The sequence below is a fragment of the Polyodon spathula genome, chromosome 1 (genome assembly GCF_017654505.1).
Source record: "Polyodon spathula isolate WHYD16114869_AA chromosome 1, ASM1765450v1, whole genome shotgun sequence".
Taxonomy (NCBI): Eukaryota; Metazoa; Chordata; class Actinopteri; order Acipenseriformes; family Polyodontidae; genus Polyodon; species Polyodon spathula.
This window is the reverse complement of record NC_054534.1, coordinates 34,257,352-34,280,008: the sequence shown is the minus strand read 5'-3', so window position 1 is coordinate 34,280,008 and position 22,657 is coordinate 34,257,352. Positions and strand designations below refer to the sequence as shown.

The 22,657-nt window shown below is 36.3% G+C and overlaps 2 protein-coding genes across 3 annotated transcripts in view; one reads left to right on the top strand and one right to left on the bottom strand.

Moving 5' to 3' along the window:
• Positions 1-4,446: 4,446 nt before the first annotated feature.
• Positions 4,447-7,315, top strand: rbp4l (retinol binding protein 4, like). Its single transcript, XM_041253834.1, has 6 exons — positions 4,447-4,560; positions 5,055-5,172; positions 5,727-5,863; positions 6,156-6,268; positions 6,688-6,900; positions 7,111-7,315. Exons 2-6 carry the CDS (start codon positions 5,056-5,058, stop codon positions 7,119-7,121), a joined length of 591 nt encoding a protein of 196 aa, XP_041109768.1. The 5' UTR covers positions 4,447-4,560; position 5,055; the 3' UTR covers positions 7,122-7,315.
• idua (alpha-L-iduronidase) overlaps positions 7,050-22,657 on the bottom strand; it is a 62,950-nt gene continuing 47,342 nt past the window's right edge. For both annotated transcript variants that reach the window (XM_041253800.1, XM_041253811.1), the window contains 7 exons: positions 15,138-15,354; positions 11,580-11,789; positions 11,120-11,241; positions 10,571-10,696; positions 10,304-10,380; positions 9,708-9,808; positions 7,050-7,849 (listed from right to left, as the gene is read on the bottom strand). In XM_041253800.1, coding sequence (XP_041109734.1) covers positions 7,749-7,849; positions 9,708-9,808; positions 10,304-10,380; positions 10,571-10,696; positions 11,120-11,241; positions 11,580-11,789; positions 15,138-15,354 — 954 coding nt within the window. In that variant the 3' untranslated portion in view covers positions 7,050-7,748. The remainder of the gene's footprint in view (positions 7,850-9,707; positions 9,809-10,303; positions 10,381-10,570; positions 10,697-11,119; positions 11,242-11,579; positions 11,790-15,137; positions 15,355-22,657) is intronic.

Sequence of the window (22,657 nt, the reverse complement as noted above, 5' to 3'; positions counted from 1 at the left end):
TTGGAGGCTGGACTAGGGTAGCGTACTGTGGCTCACCATCTTGGGTGCTCAAGCCAGCAATTTCAAACCTGGTGAGCCTGTATAACCAGACACACTCTGTCAGGCTATGAAAAGGGAGACCAAGAGTCACAACACCTGCCCAAGATATACAGATCATTTTGCAGCATCATCGTGATGTCAATTGTTAATCAGCACAACAAAAAAGTCACTGCATCTGCTCTAAAACAGAGTTTGTCATGTTTCGATCACATCTAGTGAATTTTATCTAAATATAAGTCAAACGTTTCTTTTGATGCTCAAATATAAATGATAAGTTTCAATTGATGCTCAGTATATATTTTAGATGAGAAAAACAATGGATATTTTAAATTGTAGCCAAAAATACATTTATATAAATTATATATATATATATATATATATATATATATATATATATATATATATATATATATACATATATATATATGGTGTGTAGAAGTGAACATGACACAGTGCAGTTTGGATAAGCACATGGCACAAAGGACCACACCTACATACACAACCTCCACAGACGGCTTTCCATGATACTAATGTCTGATAATAAAAACAAATGTGTTCTTATATTTGGTAGATTGGCACATTTATAACTAAAGCAGGGTCCTTTAGCCATATTACGCAAAGGGTCATATAACTAAGCTGGACATTAATAGACTCAAACAGATTAGCCAATGGAATTAACTCCTGTGAAACAAACAAAGCCATTTTAAAATATACTGTAATAGTACTATATGTACAGCAATTGTAAGTTAATGTCATTTATGGTGATTTTCTACACATAATGAAATGGGATAATAAATTATGTTACTTCTTTATTCCAGTACAAAAATATTTGTGCATTTGATGCAATAGTATGTATCTATATTCTCAAAGCCAAACTGCAAAGCTCAAGTCAATCAGGTGTCCCTGACAGTTTCAGTCACAGGTGACATCAAGCAGACACAGCGTGACATTTCTGACAGAGCAATGACAGGTGGTGGTGGTTGGCAGGTGCTTCCATATCCAGACTAGATTCAAAACACACAGAAAGCAATGCTATCCTAGGGACCACGCATGTTCCACGGTCATGGCATGTGTTCAGGCCATTTGTGTTTTAACAAACTATTCACATATATAAATATTGCAGGAATTCAGGGTCCCACCTCAAGATATCTTCCTTTACCTATTACATAAAAGTAAATTACAACCTGGCAAGTTGTTCCTAGACTCAAAATGACAATCCTCCTGGTCAGGATACTTCCCTTACAATGAGCCCCAAACACGCAGCATTTGCTGCTTGAATATGGAACTTCTGCCCTTATTGACAATTACTGGACTGGGGCTTGACGCCTTGGTTAATTGATGTGTGATTATTTGAAACATTTAAAACACCTGTGCTAACTCTAAACTAATTTAGTCAGCATGTTTCCAATAATCACACCAGTTCACCTTGCTCTAAAGACCAATTCTTAGAGTTTTTACCACTCCACAATGTCTACTCACGGCAGACTGTGTCTCAATTATTTTTAAACCATAAAATCTTGGTGAAGCCCTTTAATTCAAAGTTATCCACGTGGAAACCAGACACAGCCTAATGTTATTTTGCTCTTAGATGACCTGACAGCACAGTCATTTAATTACAGTCTGTGGAAGACCTGGAGGAGACCACAGGGGTTGTACAGTCGTTTGCACATAAATAATTTACAGGTGTAACTATCCATGATCAAACTTGTGGTGACTGATCTAACACTCAATTTAAACACTAGCTGCAGTGAGTGGCCACACATGTAGACTTTCTGTTTAGTAGAAATAAAGTCATAAGGTTGTCTTTTACGTACAAAAGTGGTTTTCTAAAGATTTGTCCAGATCTGTCCTTTGTCTTGAGGATCTAACCATACCCGTGACTGTGGTTTAAGTAAAATGCAGATTTTCAGAGCTTAAGCTTATCAAGTCAAGAAAGGTCAGCAGACTAGAAGCAACATTTGCCCTTCTCCTAAAACTGGATTACATTGGATTACAAAAAAAAAACAAAAAAAAAAAGACAATCTATAGATAGGGCAATGTACAACTGATAAACTTGTAATAAACCATTTTATTGGTTTCATATCTATATCTACATATCTATCTCTATCTATCTATAAACTTTTATATGCTTTTTTTTTCACTTCAAGACATTGAACCAAATTCTGATTATCATATACAGCACTCTTATTAGGACCCTGCTAATGCTGTCTCTACTGAAATAAAAGAACACTATTAAAAAGATCTTGTTACCATTTAAAACAGACAAATTATATATATATATATATATATATATATATATATATATATATATATATATATATATATATATATATATATATATATATATATATATAAAACATAACATAAAAATCTACAGTATAGTTACAACTTTTTGTAGCTACCATACTCTCTTGAGAACATTTTATATTTTTCATGGAATGACTAAGTTATCATTTTTCTTTACAGTGTCCTGGTAGGCTATATGCATATATATTGTGGTGAATAATAAAACAAAAACAAAAAAGAAGATATATGATCTTAGGTAAGGCAACATTTAATATATAAAAGACAACTAGGCAAAGTATAATGGTTTATGCAGCTATTTTATAAGCACAGCCAGCATTTTAACTAATTAGTATAAAATGTTGACTCTCAGGGGGAAAGGGTCTCTTTTAATGTCTTGTATACAAGGTAAAACATTATTATTCTCTTCATACATACAATGTTAAGTTAAATGTGATAATGTACAGTAGTTAGCATTTCAAAATCTTATGTCTTTTTAAAGTAATTGTAACTACCCGAATTTGGTAATCTGAATTTGCACCTGCAGGTTTACTGGCAGAATCCAGCATTCTTAGGCATTGCAACCACAGGCAGGGGTAAACATTTGTCCTGAGAACATTTTTTTTTTTTCAGGTAGACCTTTTGCACATTGTCTACTGTCAGGGCAGGCTTTTAGGGCCTACTCATCACAAAGGAGAGTTGTGTATTTTTAATGCCTCCCAGACAACATACATTAGTGATAAGAGTATTGTTCGCTTTACCCAGGCGTTACTCAAAAGCTGACTTGAATCTATGATATTGTCACAGTATATTTTGTACCAAACTTTGCATGGTTAATAATGTAGCTTAATGTTAAAATTCTATGAAAAGGCTACAGAATTCAAAGAAACGTTATATATGGTTTTTGAAAAAAAAAAGCAAAGGTTGTTTCAAGTGAATTAGAATTGGTTTGTTCAGAAAAAAAAGTTTATGGATTTTGATATGATTTCTTGCAAAACGTGTGTTGCTTATTATTTCTCAGAGTACTTGAGTTACTCGGCTCTTCCATACATTTCACCCCGTCTACTGTGGATACAATTTTAAATCTGTAAGCCACTATTGCTTGTTTTGGTATTGACAATGGTTTGTTGTGTTCATATACTGATGGTAGAATTTGTTTTAAACTGAGGTTGGCAGTTTTAGCATCAACCTTATTACACACAGGTATCATGCCACCATTGTGTATAATTAGACTGTACAACACTGGAGTCTATCGTTTACCATGTATTATTATTATTATTATTATTATTATTATGTGCTGGGTGCAAGGACATACTTGTTATTGAATTAGGCACAGGAGGTATTTTAGTTCCATGCAAATTACTCTGGCCATGAACATTGAACATGTCTCAGTTTGACATTTACCTCGTATGCCCCGTCACCAGAATCTTACACACGTCCTTTCATTGGTTTCTAGCAAGTACTGATAATCTCCATACAGAGCTTCTTGAAAACAACAAATACATTGTACGAATGGCATTTTAATAACACATCTAGAAAAATAATCAGAATAGTAGAAGGGGCTTTTCTTTTCCTCCTAGTAATTGTAAGAGACGCCATTATTGTTTATTATTATTGTTTGTAAGTTAAGGTTTCACATAATTTTTTATTATGGAAAAAACAATTAAAATATAATTATCTACCTTCCTTCACTAAACAAATGTGTCAGTGCTAAACATTTATTTTTCACAAATCCTTTTCCAGAACAACATGTGCTGATACCTAACACTTATGCACACACACACACACACACACTACAAAACAGGAGTCACATGGGCCCATGAGCTCTTGCTATGGACCTGAAAATGCACACTGACTAACTGTATCGGTTTTCAGAGATTAGCCATGTGTCCAGCATTATTTGTAGACAAATCTTTCTGACCCGTGTGTACCAAGTTCATTTTAACCACTATTCATTATGTTCAATTGAGTAGACATCTTTCCTGTTACATAAAGCTTGAATTGTTCTTACTGTAAGCAGAGTTTAGCATGCAGGGATTAGCCTGGGATTTTTTTCTAACAGGATTAGTGGTAGATTTAAGCGCCTTATTTAGTACAAGAAGGGAAAAAACTGAATTGGCGCACATGTTTTTTCATTATTTAAAGGACCATTTAGAAACAGAGCAGCATCAGTACCATAGTGGAAGAACACAGAAAGTTTCATCTTTACCCAACACTACTCTAACTACTTTGAACAAGGTAAGATTACTGACTCCTTCGAAACAAGGGATAACGTGGGGAAAAATAGTCACGGCGGTAGTATTCGACAGTTGCTTACTCCTGGTAAATATAAAGTATGTTTTTCTTTACTGACAGTACTTTTTATATTTAAGAGCAGAGCATTCAAAAATAGTTAGAGCACATTTGAGTCAATCTTTCAGCAGTATGTAACTTTACAGAACGATTACCCGAGGATAACTAATTAAATAGTTTTAGTGACTAGTCTACATGAGTATATTAGATTACTCATATACAGTAGCACAAGACCAGTCTTCATTTCTGACAGGAGTTATCTTTCCTAAACCTGCCTTCTAATGTTTAAAGTGTTAAAGTACACATTTCTGGATCAAATTGGCAGATTATTTGTAAAACTTCACACATTTGATTTATATAGACCTCCAGTGGTCTGTGCTGTGTGCAGTAACCCTTGTGGCAATATTGCTCACTGTAGTTTCACTGTGTTTACTGTGCAGGATGGACTACTCCAAGGTGGCTCTTCTTATTGTTGTTCTCTCATACATTGAGGAGTGCTGGTCTGCTTCATGTGTGGTGGACAGCTTCACAGTAAAACAGGATTTTGACCCAAAGAGGGTAAATGCTTATTTGTTTTAAATACATAAATTCTGTGTTATTTAATACAATCATATTTTTTCTTAGAAGCACTAGGAAGCCTCCCCAGTCCATATATTAATTTTTTTAAAAATGGTTTAGCATTATAAATCATTGGACTTTTTTTGTACTCTACAGTAATTTAACATCATTTTAACAGGAGTCAGTATGTTTCCTGAGAGATAAATGAGGTGGGGGATTGTTCGTAACCAAATTTTAAATATATTTTACAATATGGCCTACTGTTATTCAAATGACAAGTCTTAAACTTTAGGGGACTTATTTTCAAAGAGTTTCCTCCATTATTTAACTGACTCCTAATTTTTTAAAAGAAAAAAAAATAATGTTCATGTTACAAAATGAGATTCAGGAGAACTTGAAGTATATAACATGCTTGTTTGGTTTTAGTTTTGCAAAAGTTTTACCTTTTTAAAAAATTGGGTTAATTAAAGGCTGGAGTACACACTTTGAAAATATGGCCCTAGGAAATCGGTGCTCCAATGGCAGAACATGATTGTATTTCTTCTGTCTTTCAGTATGCAGGGAAATGGTATGCCCTGCAAAAGAAGGACCCAGAGGGCTTGTTCCTTCAGGACAATATCTCTGCCGAGTACACTATTGATGATGAGGGCACCATGACTGCCTCCTCCAAGGGAAGAGTGAAGCTTTTTGGGTAAGTTAAATAATGAGACATGGAACCAACTTCAAAATGCTTTTAACTTGGCTAGCGGCATAAGACATTACTATACATAGACAACATACAAGATTTACTAGATTTACAGTGATCTGCTAATGAAGCAATGGGGTACAGGACAAAACACAGCACACACAGTCCTAAAGATCATTGCAGTTTTGTAGAGCACATATTTATATATAGACTTAGTTTAACTGTAGTTTAATACTGCTTTTATAAAGTTGCATATGACTTACAACTCTTTTCTTACCCTTTCAATGTTATGAGGCAGGTTCTGGGTGGTATGCGCCGATATGGCTGCTCAGTACACAGTGCCTAACCCAGCAACTCCAGGCAAAATGTTCATGAACTATCAGGGCCTGGCCAGCTACCTGTCCAGTGGAGGTGAGTGTAGATGTTGAATTACAATACATGTGTATGTATCACAACGGGGAATCATGAGAGGAATCGATCAAAAACAAGATGTAAAATGTAAGGAAACATAATATTTCCAAACTATTTCATTAATGTAATATTCATTTATCAGAACCAGTTAGTAGTATAATCCAGGGTCTAATACATATTCTTAAAATGTTTTAAAATTGGTAAATTCTTAATTGTATTAGTACATTGAGTCAATACCTGATATTTGAATAAAATCAAATAAGACATTGCAGTTAAATCAGTCTGTTTTCTGCAATAAATTAGCATTTTTAAAAAAAGTAAATCTGCCTTTAAGATATAGTATGTTGGCGAAGCAGAAGCAGCGCATTTACCTTGTCACAATGAACAGTACTGTAATTCTTTTTTCTTTTTCCTCACAGGTGATAACTACTGGATTATTGACACTGACTATGACAACTATGCTATTACCTATGCCTGCCGCTCTCTTAAGGATGACGGAACATGCGATGATGGGTATTCCCTGATCTTCTCTCGCAATCCCCGTGGCCTTCCACCTGCCATCCAGCGCATTATCCGCCAGAAACAGGAGGAGATCTGCATGGCTGGCCAATTTGAGACTGTGCTGCAGTCTGGTATGTACACAATCCAAACAGTTTTAAACAATGGAAAGTAAACCTAGTGTATATAAAACCCATGACACCCCATCTAAAAAGTGCACATTGTAACCCTTGCGTTTAAACACAGAAGTGACAGAAAACAAAAACAACCATAAACAATGTAATTGAACCTGAAATAAAATCTTTATTTTAACCCTTTGCATTTGTCACATCGCTGTATTTTAGGGGCTTGCTGAGATGGAGAGGTACTCCCTTACTGAAAGATGGATCACTTTGGCATGCATGAGAAGTGGAGTCTCTGGAATTGAAATCATGACCTTTGGATAATAATGATTAGGAAAATATTCTCGAAATCAGAGAAATGCTCATTGGAAAAACATTTTAAGGGAACAAACTGATGTTTGTGACATTAAATGATTTTCTAAAGAAACTGGTGAACTGTGTTTGCGTTTTTATTTCTGGTTTCTTCACTTAAAATTGTGTCTGTGATCAATCTAGTCACAGCAGTAATCAATTACACATTTTGGTTTAGTTGACTTTAATACTCTTTTATATCAGGAATATGGAACTTTGTTTCCAGGACTGCTATTCACTTCAGACAGTGCAGCTACTGTGATTTTTCTAGGCTAGAGTATATTCATCATAAAAACAGAAACAATTAGAATTAGACCATTGGGGTTGAAAACACACAAACAAAATGTACTGTAGGAGGCATTAAGCATGGCACAATAAATAATGCAGTTAGTGCTGGAAATGAATGTCCCTTAAAAGATTTCAAGTATATGTGTGTGTGTGTGTGTGTGTGTGTGTGTGTGTGTGTGTGTGTGTGTGTGTATATACATGTATAAGAAAAATGACGAGTTTCAATGCTCTTCTGTGTATTTTTCAGGCAGTGAATATTCTCCTGGTCGACCCCAATAGTCTACTGCACGCACTCTGTAGAAACCAGAAACTTCAGCTTTCTCTGCAAAACACAAAACAAACACATTAAGTTTTACAAAAGCAAAAAGATTTCCTTCATTTCTAAAAATTATCCTTATCCTTCTCAGTAAATGATACAATAATAATAATAATAATAATAAGGGACGCATTTGTTTTTATTATCAATGAACTCAAGAAGTGGTCTTAGCATACAAACAAAGTTTGCTTCATTTGTTTTAATGTAATGTAAAAGTAAAATCAGTTCAGAAAAATGCGACTTGGACATTTTATTCACATTGCTGCTAGAATTAGACAAAACTGTTGTCGTTCTCCTCGTACGCCTAAAAATAAATATTTTTTTGGCCAGTAGGTATTCGCGCCCAGGTTTAGGTGGATCTTGTGTGACATAGCACAGCAAGTAATCTAATCAAAAGTATAATAATTATATATATATATATTATATATATATATTATATATATATATATATATATATAATATATATATACACACACACACACACACACACACACACACACACACACACACACACACAGATGTGATTAGACGTGTTGCATTTTTTTTACTCTGATGCATTATGAGCATCAACAATTTACTTAAAGCCTCCACTAGTGTCTTCTATTATTACAACAACCTTGACTTGCATAAAGCTCGCATCACTCAATATCCAAGGTGTGGTGAGAAAAATCTGTAACTGACAAACCCAGGACTGAAGATCCAAAAAGCTGTCTAACAAGGATGAGCAATACTTGAATATAATATCCTTAAGGAATAGAAAGAAAAGCCTTGAATTGATAACAGAACTGGCAGAAGGCACAGGTGTCATTGTCCATCCATCAGCAGTGCAAAGCACTTTTGACCATTGTTCCATAGTCCAGTTGCTGTGTTCTTCTGCATATTTGAGCCTTTTAGTCTTATTCTGCTTTCTTAACAGAGGTATTCTTACTAAAACACATCCTTTAAGTCCTGATTTCAAGCATGACATTCATACTGTTGAATTCATGGACAACAACACCTGTGCCTTCGAGTTATGCAAGCTATTTCAATGTTTTTCCTTCTTTATGCAAGTCAAGGTTATTAAAACAGTAGAAAACACTAGTGGAGGCTTTGAGTAAATTGCTGATGCTCATAATGCATCAGAGCAGAAAAGTGCAACATGTCTAAGACTTTTGCACAACAATGTATATGTGTTCAAAATTATTAAATTGGGTATTTTATTTCGTGGCATCTCACTGGCTAGTACCCTAGGCAGGAGGGTACATTAACTTTCAATAGATGACCAGGAAATAAAAAGTACAACATAAGTGCCTTTTCACCCAGTAGATATCCTCCACCCACCTACATTTTAAATCACCAAAATTATGTCCCGTCCCCCCCCCCCCCCCCCGACAGTTGCCTATTTTCTAAGTGCAATAAGACTCAGGGTAGGCAGTATTGTCCAATAGCGCCCACCCTGTCGGGTCTTATTCCTTAGCTAATGTACTCCTTCCTTTGACGTTTTATGTGTTCTCTTTCAATCTGTTTCTCTGTTGCTGTTATTTGGATGTTCTGTCAATGTGGTTTACTTTAAAGCCTTCTTCCCTTGTTCCCCTGGACAGCTTCATTTTAAAATGTTCATTGTTTCTCCACTGCTTGCTATAGATCTGCTCTCTACTGATTTCCTTTCCCTGAAACTTCCATTTTGGTGTCGTGTTGCTGATGCTGCCTATATAAATCCCAAAGGAAGACGTAAGCCTACTACAAGCATAAGCTGGGAGTACTTCCTGCATCCGGTCATTGTTTTGTACTGTATATATTTGTTAGTAGCAAGATGACGAGATATACGACCACAAGAACACACACACACATTTAAATTCAACTCCACTGTTGTCAATGTTCTTACCTGAGGCAAACACAAATAAGGTAAAAATGGTATCCCTTGAATTAATTCTTCTATATATCTTAGCATCTTCAGAAAACTCCACTTCAAATGTTTTTAAACACCTGCATTTAAAAGCAAAAACATATTTTACAATCTGTCCTATTTATATCATACTTTTGAATGCTACAATTATCTGGGATTCAAAAGTGGTAAAGCAGCTCCCTGAAAATGCCCACCTTGTTTAAAATGCTTACTGTAAACTTAAGTCTAGTCTTGGTTAACTCAGCCAGTGAAGTCCAAAGCCTATGAACTCCCACATACAAAACACACATGTGCAACCCAGTAAGACATCGGATTCATGAAATCCAGTTTTACCCCAACATTAACACACGCTTTTGAACTACATTTACTTCAATGTTTAAAGAAAGAACTAACAAATAACTAAAACACACAGAAAATGACAAGGACCCATGCTTCTTCATATTGAAGATTGTCTCTGGTTCTACATGTAAAGTCAGCTATTGTTTTTATTCACTACTTTGAAAACTGAACTTTAGTTTCAAGCATCAGTAACCAAGAATCAACCTTAACTGGTATTATAAATCACAAACACTAACTTTGAATTGACACAGCCATCTTTCCACACAATTATCCCTTGTCCTTTGGTGAGTGCCATGATACGCAAACCTGTTACCTAGGAAAGAGAGACACACAACAGAACAGAAATATTGCAGTTTAAACACACATCATACAGACTCCCACTAAAATGTGCACACTAACTAACTTGAACTAAACGGCAGTGTTTCTGGATTTATGTCATGACTAAAATTGTGCTTTTCATTGTAAACTGTTTACTAAAATCTACAGTTAAAGAAACAACAAACCTGATCTGGAGGAACTTTGGGTTTAGCACAAATGTGGATGAGGAACAGTGAGGGAACTGGAAGCTCTGCTTTCAGCGTTAGCGTACCACTGGAGGGGAAAGCAAGAGGTCCCATAACAAGAGGCTCCTAGGGAGACAAGGAGTAAGAACAGAATAATAATGCTGCTGCTTTATTTTCTAAATTAGGACATACGGAAATCAAAGCCCTAAGTCAAACTATAAACTAATGTAATACTTTACTGTAAATTATACAGTCTTGTTATTATTAAGGTACTGCAACAATTACTGTCTTACATTTTTTTAGCTTTTACATAAAAACATAGCCAGCACATAATCATCTGAAACAATGAAATACAATGCTACCCTTATATAAACTCTGACATTCTTGATCAGATCATCAGCTAAATCTCGTTGGCTTCACTTGCATCACTTTAATAGTTTCTGCATTTTTTCTCAACACTTTCTGTTTTCAACTCCAAAGGATTCTTGAAAACAGCAGCAGTGTATGCATGTGTGTGGTCATTTGAAGAGAAACACCTGGTTGGAATACCTCTGCTTTTCTGAGTTCCTTAAACTGCTCAATGGTTGGGAAATCAGGACTGCCAATATTCTTCCACTGCAGATATGGGTTTGTTGTGTTGTTGTCTAGATAATACGTCACATACACTAGACCTGGAAAGAACCAAAGGTGACAGTGTTAAAATACTGCATTTCACTTATAGTGCTTTTATAAAAAAAACAAAACAAAAAAATGTCTGGGAAAACTCTCCTTAATATAATGTACATATATCTGAATGGCGACTATTATCTAAATATACAAATGCTCCAAGTGGGTTGAAATGGGCAACAAATGGCACACTGCTCAGCATGACAAACCAGCACAGGGTTTTACAAACATCTTTAATGTTTCTAGTTAATTAGTTGCAAGTTTGAATCATGCAAGACTGAGCTTTGCACCTCACCTTGAAAACAATCAGAGATGTGGAGCGGTTCATAAAGCCATAACCTACCTAACTGGGCTGGGTAGTTGTTGAGGTTGACCATCACATAGCCCACATCAGATGAGGTGTCGTTGTCATTGCTGTTATAAATCAGTATGGTAGACTGCCAGCTGTCTGAGGTACCAGGTACAGCAGTCACATGAGTACTAGCTATTACGCCCAAGGTCATTTTCACAGATTCCCCACTCGCTTCAATATCTGACGATATTTGCGTCTCACCTTTAAGTTTAAAAAAAAAAAAAGACATACATCTATATTAGGAACTAATTAGAAATGCCAGGGCCTTTTATTTGTAGTGTTTTTGAAGAATGCAGAGAATACTGTTATGAACTGGAAGACATTGAAAAAGATGTCTAATTGAACTGTTTGTGTCATTGAATTTTAGTATTTAATTCAGCACTATTGGATGTTATAAATCTGTTAACTTTTAGGATAAGAGCCTGAAACATAATCAAATGTACTAATTGTACATTTCACTTTCTAAGTAGAATAGAAAAGCAAATGAGTTAGAAATCACCAGCTACCAAACTTTAAGCCCCACATATTCTCTCTAAAGTAATTAGGCCTAATTATTCAATTTAACATGTCTTTACCTTCAGCATTACACATACAGAACTGTTTGCATGTTCTTCTATGTTAGAGCTGCCTTATTGGCACAACTTTCCAATTAGGCTTCAACAGTGAACAGGACTGTCTTTCTGGTTTGCTTCCTTTTCAATACCTCCACCCAGCCACTCTAAAGGCTGTGTTTCAGCACCTAATGAATGAATTGAAAGGTTTTGCAAGTACCTGAGGAACTGTGGCTTCTTGTACAATTAACAGATTTTAATTATGTTTCAGTTAAAGTCAACTCTAAACAAATGTTACCTTAAAGTGAGTGGTTTATTAATGTGCTTTGTTCAGTCGGCAAATAAAAAATAAAATATAATAGTCAATAATGATTTCAATGTAACTTTATCTTTAGTCAATTAGACAGCAGTATGTTAAAAATAACCCTCTTGGTTACAGAAGTAGTTGGGGTTGTGTATAACCTGTTAGTTACTGTTTATTCCATTGCTATAGTTTCATTTTAAAATACAACCGTGACCTTGTATGGCTATCCTCTGCATGCAAGAAAGCCTCGAACCAGTCATACACAACAGAGACAATGAAAAACACCAGCAAAATCAGTGTGGTTGTGACTGCTGCAACAGAACTATACAATATAAAAATATTCATCTGATCCTTGAACAGGAAAACAAAATTACAGCTATAAAACATGACAAGCAAAACAATAAACAATATGTTTATTATGTGTATTTATTTATATGTAACTGATATATTGTAAAATATGTAAAATATGTTCACTTGAAGACACACACTAACCTTTCCCATGCCCTTCTTTTGGTTTTACAGCAGAAGAGGATTAACAGCTAAGTACATGTATTTCTCTAGAACACTACTCTGTTATTGGATCAGTGCTAGAAGTGTAGGAGTCAGCAACTGATGTTTTTATTACAGATTTAATGATTCAGCATTCCTGGGCTAATTCATCTCGACTTAGTTCCTCTAACACCACTGCCAAGTACCACACCTGATCCGAGAGGCAGAATGCTCATCAAGAGAAGTTAAGGCTTGCCATGTGTATTAAACAGTACGGGATATCTCCAGATCCGTTTTCCTCGCACAGGCAACTCTTCTCAGTGGGTGTCCCCCAAGTCTGTGCGACATATCGGACTACTGACTGTCGTCATTAACAGCTTTGTATAAACTAAATATAATTGATCCTAAAGTCCATAAGATTAGCTTTTCATCAGATGTCCAGGGCATTTTAATACCTGTGCCCTATCATTAAATATTAAACCTAATCCAAGGTAGTACAGACCACAGGGTTAAACTGACAATATTGTCTTTGTGTACTGCAAAATGACACTGAGTGGGGAAGGGGACAGAAGAGTAGTGCTGGATTCCTGTACTGCATATTTTAGCTTTAGTTTTAAAGCTGAAGTTAAGCTTCCTGAGAAAAAAATGATGCATTTTATGTTTTAAAATAAAACATACTTAATAGAACAACATTAAGTTACCCTTTCAGCACCAAAAAGAGGGATATATGCAACTTGCTGTCAATATAATTTACCTTCACCATTAAACCTAAAGATTCTCAGTAGCTTATGATCCAAGTAAGTTTAAAGCTTTTTTAAAATTTTTATTAAAAGGTCAACACAATAGCAGACCTAACTTGAGTAACATAGGCCTAACCTGAGTAACATATTAGCACAGTGCATGATGAACCCCTGAGCTAACTTAATAGGTTTTACAGTCTTGCATTTGAGAACATCTTAAAACCCACCTGCAAACTTCATTTGTTGCAACTGAAACTACCCTGCAGACTATTATCAGTACTGCCCTCTGTACTAACCCCAGGATCATCTACAGGTGGTATGGTACTTTTAGTTCCTTGCAACTGACCAATTGTCTTCACTACATTTATTAAACGATGGTGTTCCTGTGTATGATAAGATTTACTGAAATAAAATGCATATCCTGCCGCAACAATAAATACAAAGTTCGGTATCAAGCAAACCCTGACCAACATCAAAAGAATACACAGGTAAAAATACAAATGTATGACATACACATAACAAGAATATCATTACTAAGTTTCATTATCACAACTGTACATAACTGATTCTCTAAGTATATTTAAAACATGTACACGTGGGTGCCTCTATATTGTATATCCCCTCCCCAGTTTCAAAGACATAGTCATTGCACCTGTCTCCTTTACTGAACAAGGCTTGAATTACCCCCACCTGAAAAGCAGTGCATTGTGTAATTACAGTCCTAACATTATGATAATAATGGATTCCTATTTTGAGATGCTTAAAATCATTTTAACACCTAAATTGCATTTACAGTGTATGAGCCTAACTAAACTTATCAATGTAAATGGAGTAGTACACAATACTAAAAGCTTTGTTTTGTTAAACTTTAAAATGTACTCCTAGGGTATTCCTACTGAGTCTTTAAATCTACCGGATTAATCTTTTTCCTAATATTAGCAACCATAATTTAAGGTCTACCTGCAAATTCAAGTTGAAAGAGAAAAAAAAAAAAAAAAAAAAAACTAAAAAAGGTAACCCTGTCTACACACAGTAGTTCCCAGTTACAAAACAAACCATTGATAGTCGGGAGATTTTACCTTGGGCTGTTTTTGTAAAGCTGTCATAAATGCTGGTTGATTGTTGGTAAAACAATACAGCCTTAAAACCTTAGCTGAAACAAGCAGTACAAGAATGCAGCACTCCTCTTGTTCTCCTGTCGCCTCTCCCACTCACTGGCATTTTCTGATACATGAAGACCAAGTGATCAGTGCAACTCTTGAGGTCTAGACTGAAGTTGGGGGATCCACTGATCCCAAACTTTGTTCCCTGTATTTTATCGTTCCAATTGGTACGAAGAGTGTACAGAGCTTGAGATGATCTGCAGTTAGTACCATACTAGCTAGTGCTCAGCTTGATAGGGAACTGAGTATTTGCAAGTTTGTGCAACTGACCAACAGTGATTTTTGTCTTGTTTTTTGCTTACCTAATAAGGCAAGCAAACCCATGACAGTGAGAACGGGCTTCCTCACCATCTGGACGTGGGGTGGTTTGGTGTGGTTCATCTGGAAGCGTGTGGTGAGTGTTCTCTGTGTGAAGTAGTGCGGGTGGTAGTTCAGGAACGCATTGTCGTTGCTCAGCAGGGTGTAGTTAATGCTGTTGTGCGGCTTGGCAATTATTAGGTTTTGATGCTGATCAATCACCTTTGAAACAAGGAATATACAAGTTATAAGTCAAGTCAGAGATAGGACAATGTTGTTTCTACAACAAAAACATAAACAACTTAAATGCCTTTATTTTTAAGTAACATTTCATTTGAAATAAGCAACTGATTTTAAAGATTGAAAAGTTTTTTTTTTTGCTTTCACAAATAAAATATTACGGTAAATTACTTTATAGAACTGTGCAGAAAGATCCAGCATTTGCCCACAAGGTGGCAGTATAACAGATTTGAATGCCTGAAGTTGGGTGATATTCTTGAACCTTTATTTACAATCACATTCCTCAAAATATTCATTCAAATTAAATGGTATTTCAAGGCATCTAACAGGTTCATTATTTCTGGTGTAAAATAAAAACATACCACAAGATCAATTAAATGTAATTGTTTTACAGAAATGTCTGATATGAAGCTTGGAGCTTCAGTGCTATTGAAAAGTTAACCTAGATTCTCCTGGCTCACTGTCCTTAAAAGTCAGTTTATACAGCCTAAATGAACACTCATCTGTGAAGCCAAACCCTTGGTTTAGAAAATGAAGGACAATCTCCCACCCTCTTCTGGTCAGAACATCTCACTGCTTGCTAAAGGAAGGCTATATGTATGACATTTTTTGTTCATAAATACTGTACCTCTTTATATTACTTTACATGTAGACTACTATTCTCTGCAGGCAAGTAATAACAAGGTTGTTTAGCAGCAAAAATTGCTATACGCAATGCTTTGGGTGACCAATATTATTGTCAACAGGCAGATACAAATATGGCTGAGTTTCAGGCGTTTAGACTAATCTGTAGGTATACTGTAATATTCCCCTGAAAATGAGTGCAAAGTATTTAAGGATTACTGCATTTTGCACAGTGCATCAATTCAACGTAGGAGATTATATATACACACACACACACACACACACACATAGATAGCTGAGGATAACTTTCAATTGCCAAAGTAGCACTCAAACCTTCTAGCCTTCGACAAGGAACCAACTTATTGCACATTGTTTGAATGAAAAATTTGACATAAATGTGCTAAACTACATACACTTACACTTCAATGGAAAAAAATCCTTACACTGTGATTGGCCGAGTGGTCTACAAACTCCATTCAGGTGGTCCGCGGAAAGGTTGCATAATTATGGAAAGGAAGCGGCAGCGAGTTTATAAATCCTATATAGTATACAATTTTACATAAGGATAGCTGATGATTAAGTATACTAGGAGAACTATTGTAACTTAGTGTTGGAATCAATACCACAACTATTATTCTATATTATTATTACACATATTCTCGTAGCAAAACTGATTCTAAGCTCGCATGACTCGGTTTCCATCATTGTCATGCAGTCGTTCAACCTACAGAAATGGATTTGAGGCTGAAAACGGGATCTTTGAAAAAGAAAACAACAAATAATCAAGCCAGTGATGATAGTGAGATCAGTGAAAAGTCCGAAGTCGAACATGCGACTAAGTACTGGTAATAAAAATAGAGCGAAATGCAGAAAAATTGTGAGAAAATACAACTCAAGCTATATTAATTTGGGCTTCACAGACTGGTGAACAAGATGAACCAAGGCCACAATGTATGTTATGCTACGACGTGCTGGCTACCGAAAGTCTGAAGCCTGTAAAACTCGGCGTCATTTGAAGAAAAAACATGCTACTTTCAAAGATAAACCTGAATTTAATGGAAACTCACTGAGTTGAAACAAGGGAAAGCAAGTTTGTTTGCTAATTTAACAGTAAGTGTAAAGGCCCTGGAAGCTTCATATCGTGCCAGCCTTTGAAGCGCCAAAGCAGAGAAGCCACACACTATTGGGGAAGAACTTATTTTGCCTGCAGCTAAATAACTTGTGTATATAATGTGCAGAGAGAAGACAGTAAAGCTGTTAGATTGTGTGCCTCTTTTCACACAAAATTCACGATATGGCAGTGTGACGGAAACATGAGTTCTGGTGATGAATCTTCCTCCCGACCTGTGAGGGCGCTAAAGAACGAGAGGAGAAGTATCTGGAAGGGCTGGCCTGACAGTTAGTTTCCGGGTCAGGGAAGTGGGTCAGCCTGGAAAGAAGCGCAACTCTGTTGTAAGACCGTATTGATTTGAAAGGTAAACGAGAGACAGCTGCAAGTAACAATGCAGCTGCAACCGTTTACCTAGATATCATGCGGGATTACATATAGGGGCCAGGGTAACGCTGATCTTTTCCTTCATTTGGATAACGTGAGGAGAGAAGGACTGAGAGAGGAGCTCTCAGAGCGTATTACATGTTGTGTGTTGTCTTTGTTTGTTTATAATTGTCTGTCTTTTTCGCACCACTAGACAGTTAACGCACACCTCCGGAGCTGTCACCACTTAAAACTCTATCCGGAGCACCACTACACAGAGCACCTGCACGTTTGAATATCACCCAGGACTGGTGACCGTGGCTTTGTTTGTGTGTGAGACTGTACTGTGTTCTGCACCATCCCCGCGCTTTACACATTGTTGTGTACTGCCGGGAATTTATTATTTGACGGTCGCCAGACCTGGAAACAGCACAAATAAACACTTGTTCACTGAATCACTGTTGTCTGTTCATCACTCCTGCACCGCATCACTGCTACACCTGTTCCCCTTACCAACCACTTTGCCACAGGCAGCTAATGTTAAAAACATTCTTGTGAAACGTGCGAACAGCAGTAGGAATTTTGCATTGCAACTGGATGAGACCACTGATGTTGCTAACCTTGCAAATCTTGTATACATCAGGTATGAGTAGGAAGGGAAAGTACTGGAAGATATTGTTTTGTTGTTCACTGCCAACAAGAACAACTGCAGAACATATTTTTCAGTTATTAGATGAGTTTGTGAAGGAGCATGGTATTGATTGGCAATGTTGTGGCAGAGTATGTACTGACGGTGCACGAGCAATGACAGGAAGATATAGTGGGGTAGTGGCTCGTTTCCAGGAAGTGGCACCTAATGCAAAATGGGTGCACTGTAGCATTCATCAAGAGACATCAGCTGTCAAGAAAATGCCAGTGGAAATTAAGGCCGTTTTGGACTGTGAAGACTCTTAATTTCATAAAAGCATGACCTTTGAATTCTCAAATGTTTAGTGTACTGTGCAATGCAATGGGTAGTGCCCATGTCCAACTCCTTCTTCATGCAGAAGTACGGTGGTTGTTAAGAGGTGAAGTACTTACTCATTTGTTTGAGCTACGTTCAGAAATACAGCTATTTCTAAACAGACCATCATTCGAATTCACAAGCTGTTTTGTACATTCATCCTGGCTCTCGCGATTGGGTTACCTATCCGATATATTCACATGCCTAAACGAGCTGAACGTGGGGCTCCAGGAAGTTTCAGTGTCTATTGCGATACAAAATCAATGCAATGATCAAGAAACTTGACTTGATTCCAACACTGGAAGGTTTTCTGTCTGAAAATGAACTGGTTCTTGACAACAAAATAAAAAATGACATTGAAAAACATCTTGTTGCTCACAAGAAACAGTCTGAAGATTAACTTTCCAGTTGAAGCCGAACCCAACAACTGGATTCGTAACCCACTCGGCATTGAAATCAGTGAGCTGCCTGCTGGCTTCTCCACTAAGGCACAAGAGTGCTTGTTGGAGCTTTCTTGCCACGAAACATTCAGGTCAGAATTTAAAAGACATTCCCTATTGGAGTTTTGGATTCAGAGAGATGGATAGTACCCAGAACTTGCAGACAAAGCAGTGCATTTTCTGATGCCATTTGCTACTATGTACCTGTGCGAGATGGGATTTTCATCACTTATAGCACTGAAGTCCAAATACAGAAGCAGGACGAATGCTGAACCTGACCCGAGGCTAAAGCTGACAAACATTACACCCGACTTCACAGAACTTTGCTCACAAAAACAGGCACATCCACTGTGGCGGGAAAATTACATCCCATGCAATTTATGTACTAACCTCTGAGCTGTTTGTTCATGTGTTTGTTTAGCCTGTGTGACTTAAAAAGGGATTAAACCAATGTAATAAGAAGTTTGAATTTTATTTCTATTAAGTTTAAGAATTCATTAATAGTCTTTAGCAGTCTGGACATTTCCCCTTTTAGCCTCCACCTGCTTCTTGTTATTACTAAGTGAAGAGGGTCTAAGGTGAACTGGAGATGTCCATATATAGCCATGCTTTGAAATAACTACAAGAAGCCTACTTGACAAGACAGAGATTGTCATGGTGCCAGGAGGAACAAAACTGTTTGCTGAAGCTATAATAAATTAATTATAAGTAGTTATGATATTAGTTATATGATGTGTTGTTATTGTATAATTTGATAGACCACTTTAATGTTGCTACTGCTATGATTGTTTAGGGTTTCCACGCTCAGGTTTAAATGCTATTACGGGTTATAAGATTTAGGTAATATAATAATAATGTGCTATTATCAGTAGTTGTTTGTGAAGATACATCCTCTTTCTTTCTGAAAGACAGGTGGCCCCTATAAGGAATTGAAAAAGTACTGACATTTGGCTAGAAAGAGGAAGTTCAATTTCTTTAGTAACCGCAAGCCGCTTCCGTGGCACTTCACAGAAATGTCACCGACTTACTTTTATTTTAGGGGGCTTGCAATTTAAATAAGTTGTTATGATTGGTCTCATTTTAATCTTCCAAGTTGTTGCGATCCGCTAATATTGAGTTAAGCTTCTGTGATTGGCTCGTAATAACTGTAGGTTATAAGGCATATATTATGCTTACTGGATCTGCGTAGCTCAAAACATTGCGGTTTCCTAACACCTGCGTGTGTTGAGATTGTTCTCGGGTTTGCAAACTATTAAACTTATTTACTCAATCTTGTCTGTTCTACTGAGTCTCTGTCTTACAGAAGTTTAAAGTATAAACTTCTACCACACCATCATATTAGAAAGGTAAGACTATGGTTATTCAGATATAAGTTAAGTGATTTGATTTGTAGAAAACAAGTTAATTAAGTGATCTGCCAAGACCCCCAGCAATTTTTAAGAGGTCTGCGAAAAAAAAAAAGCCTGAGAACTGCTGCCCTAGTACTGTATATGCCCTTAGGAGTGCCGGCTGGTGGCCAAAAAAAATGGGGAGGCAGAAAAAAAAAAAAAAAAAAAAAAAAAAAAAAAAAAACAGCAGGCTAGGGGGCTCCTTAATTTAAATGAATCAATCTATAGGCATTCGGTACATCTTTTTACTGCTCTACATTCTTTTCACACTCCGAGGTCATCAATGTGGGAGGACGCCTGTCCAGTGTTTGGCTAAAACAGGCAAAAGGAGAGGGGAGGCATACTACTCTTGGCTAACTTTTAGATGGCTTTACTCGGCATTCCATGCAAGCCAGCTGACAAAATGGAAGAATATGACTGGCTAATAGGATATGCTAATCATAACTACAGAGGAGACAAGAGCGCATCTGTTGTCTCTGAACATATAGCAGTGACTAAGAGGAGAATTTGGATTGGCCTCTGCGTTAAAGCTACGTATTTATTGTTATATTACACAATACATATAAAAAAAAAAAAAAAAAACATTTCAACATTTCTGAGTAGGCAGCGTCTCCTTTGCCTCCTCTGACGAGCCGGTACTGGCCATTAGAGTGTCTATAACTGCATCACAAAAACAAATCAAATAATATTACAATGATGGCAGTCAAAACTTCTTGGAAAATAATACGAGCACCTTGGAGATGTCTAACGACCCCGTAAGTAGTACAGAGAGGAGTAATGTCAGACAAACTGAAAAACCTACTACTACTAGTGCTGCACAGTTACCAGACAGCAACTTCATTTAATTGAAATAGAGATTAAATAAAAAAAAAAAAAAACAGCCGAAAACAAACAGATTGGGCAAATGTTTTTCGAGACTGGTTAAAAGGAAAATAATTAAAACACAAATTCTGAAGAAAACACTTGTCAGACTTTAAATAAGAATTTTACACAGCAGTCAAAAATATGAAGGACAACTGGCTCAAAAGAATGACCTCATAATGCTTTCCTAATCTAAACCATTGAAAATGTTTTAAAAGTGTGCAAGTCTCAGTTTTAACAAAGCTAAAAAAAAAAAAAAAATATCATAACCCCACTGACACCTTAAAATTGAACTTCCAAAACAGAATGAGTGCCCCGGTGATCCAAACTGCCCCATCAAGTCACTGAAGAAATATATAATAAAATGTCAGAAAAATCCATCAGCTTTCTGTCTTTATCTATTAACCAGTCTACATCCAACAAATGTGAGTGATACAAATATCAGGTATACTTGCAGGCCATTAGGAAAAAATACAATTGGTACCATGATGGCAAAAATGAATATTGCTGCAGGTTTGTCCCTGAGTGGTCATCGATTTGAAAGAAGCCAAAACAAAAGAGCAAAGCAAAGCCTGCTCATGCATCATCTTCAGCAAGAAGCACCACTTCCAAAAGGTCACATATCTTCTACTGTCCAATTACAAGGGAACTTTCCAGAAAGCATTTTTAATAACTGCTCAATATCGTGAAATATTACCAAGACAAATAATAATAATAATAATAATAATAATAATAATAATAATAATAATAATAATAATAATCACTTTTTTTCAATCTTTGTTCTCAGTTTATTCAGGTTTATTACAGTAACAAATCTGGCTCCATGTGAAAATTATTATTATTTGTTAATGCATTTAATTGTTAATTATCACTTGCACCTGCCTATTATTGTAAATTAGATCCAGGTGAAGGGTATTTAAAGAGAATAGTTAGTCTTTTTGGGGCTCTACTGTGTGAAGAAGCCCGATTAATAGTGTGCTCAATCGTATTCAAAAGGTACTTCGTGAAGCCTTTTGTTTTTTGTGTTTTATAAGTACTGTATGTACTAATTGTGAAACAGTGTGCTCTGTTTTGTCAACCGGTATTTAGCTAGGTTCCGGAAATGTGTAGTTAGGGCACGAAAAGAGCTAGGTTTTGTTTTTGTTTTGTTTATTTTTTGTTATTATTAAAAGTGTACGTCAGCGCTAAACTTCAAGTTCTGCGTCGGGTCAGCAAGAAGGACATTTACATTAAATGAATTATCAAATAAATGATTGTCAAATAAAAAGGTAATGGGTAACTGTCACAAAGATGGCCGGAGTGGGCGACGTCAGACCAGAAACAGGAAATAAACAAAAAAAAAGGTGGAGTTTGGTGGAGCTGTGCGAATGGTCTCGCTCAGCATTTAATAGTGCACAAACAGACAGAAAATAAATGGTTTTAAGACAAAACAAAAACACACAGGACATGGCACATTCGCCAAAACAAAGAGATGAACAAAACAGACTAACACTAA

Coding starts and splice junctions, on each gene's coding strand:
- rbp4l (XM_041253834.1), top strand. CDS start 5,056: ATGGACTACTCCAAGGTGGCTCTTCTTATTGTTGTTCTCTCATACATT. Junction 5,173..5,726: donor AGGATTTTGACCCAAAGAGG/GTAAATGCTTAT, acceptor TCTGTCTTTCAG/TATGCAGGGAAATGGTATGC. Junction 5,864..6,155: donor GGAAGAGTGAAGCTTTTTGG/GTAAGTTAAATA, acceptor GTTATGAGGCAG/GTTCTGGGTGGTATGCGCCG.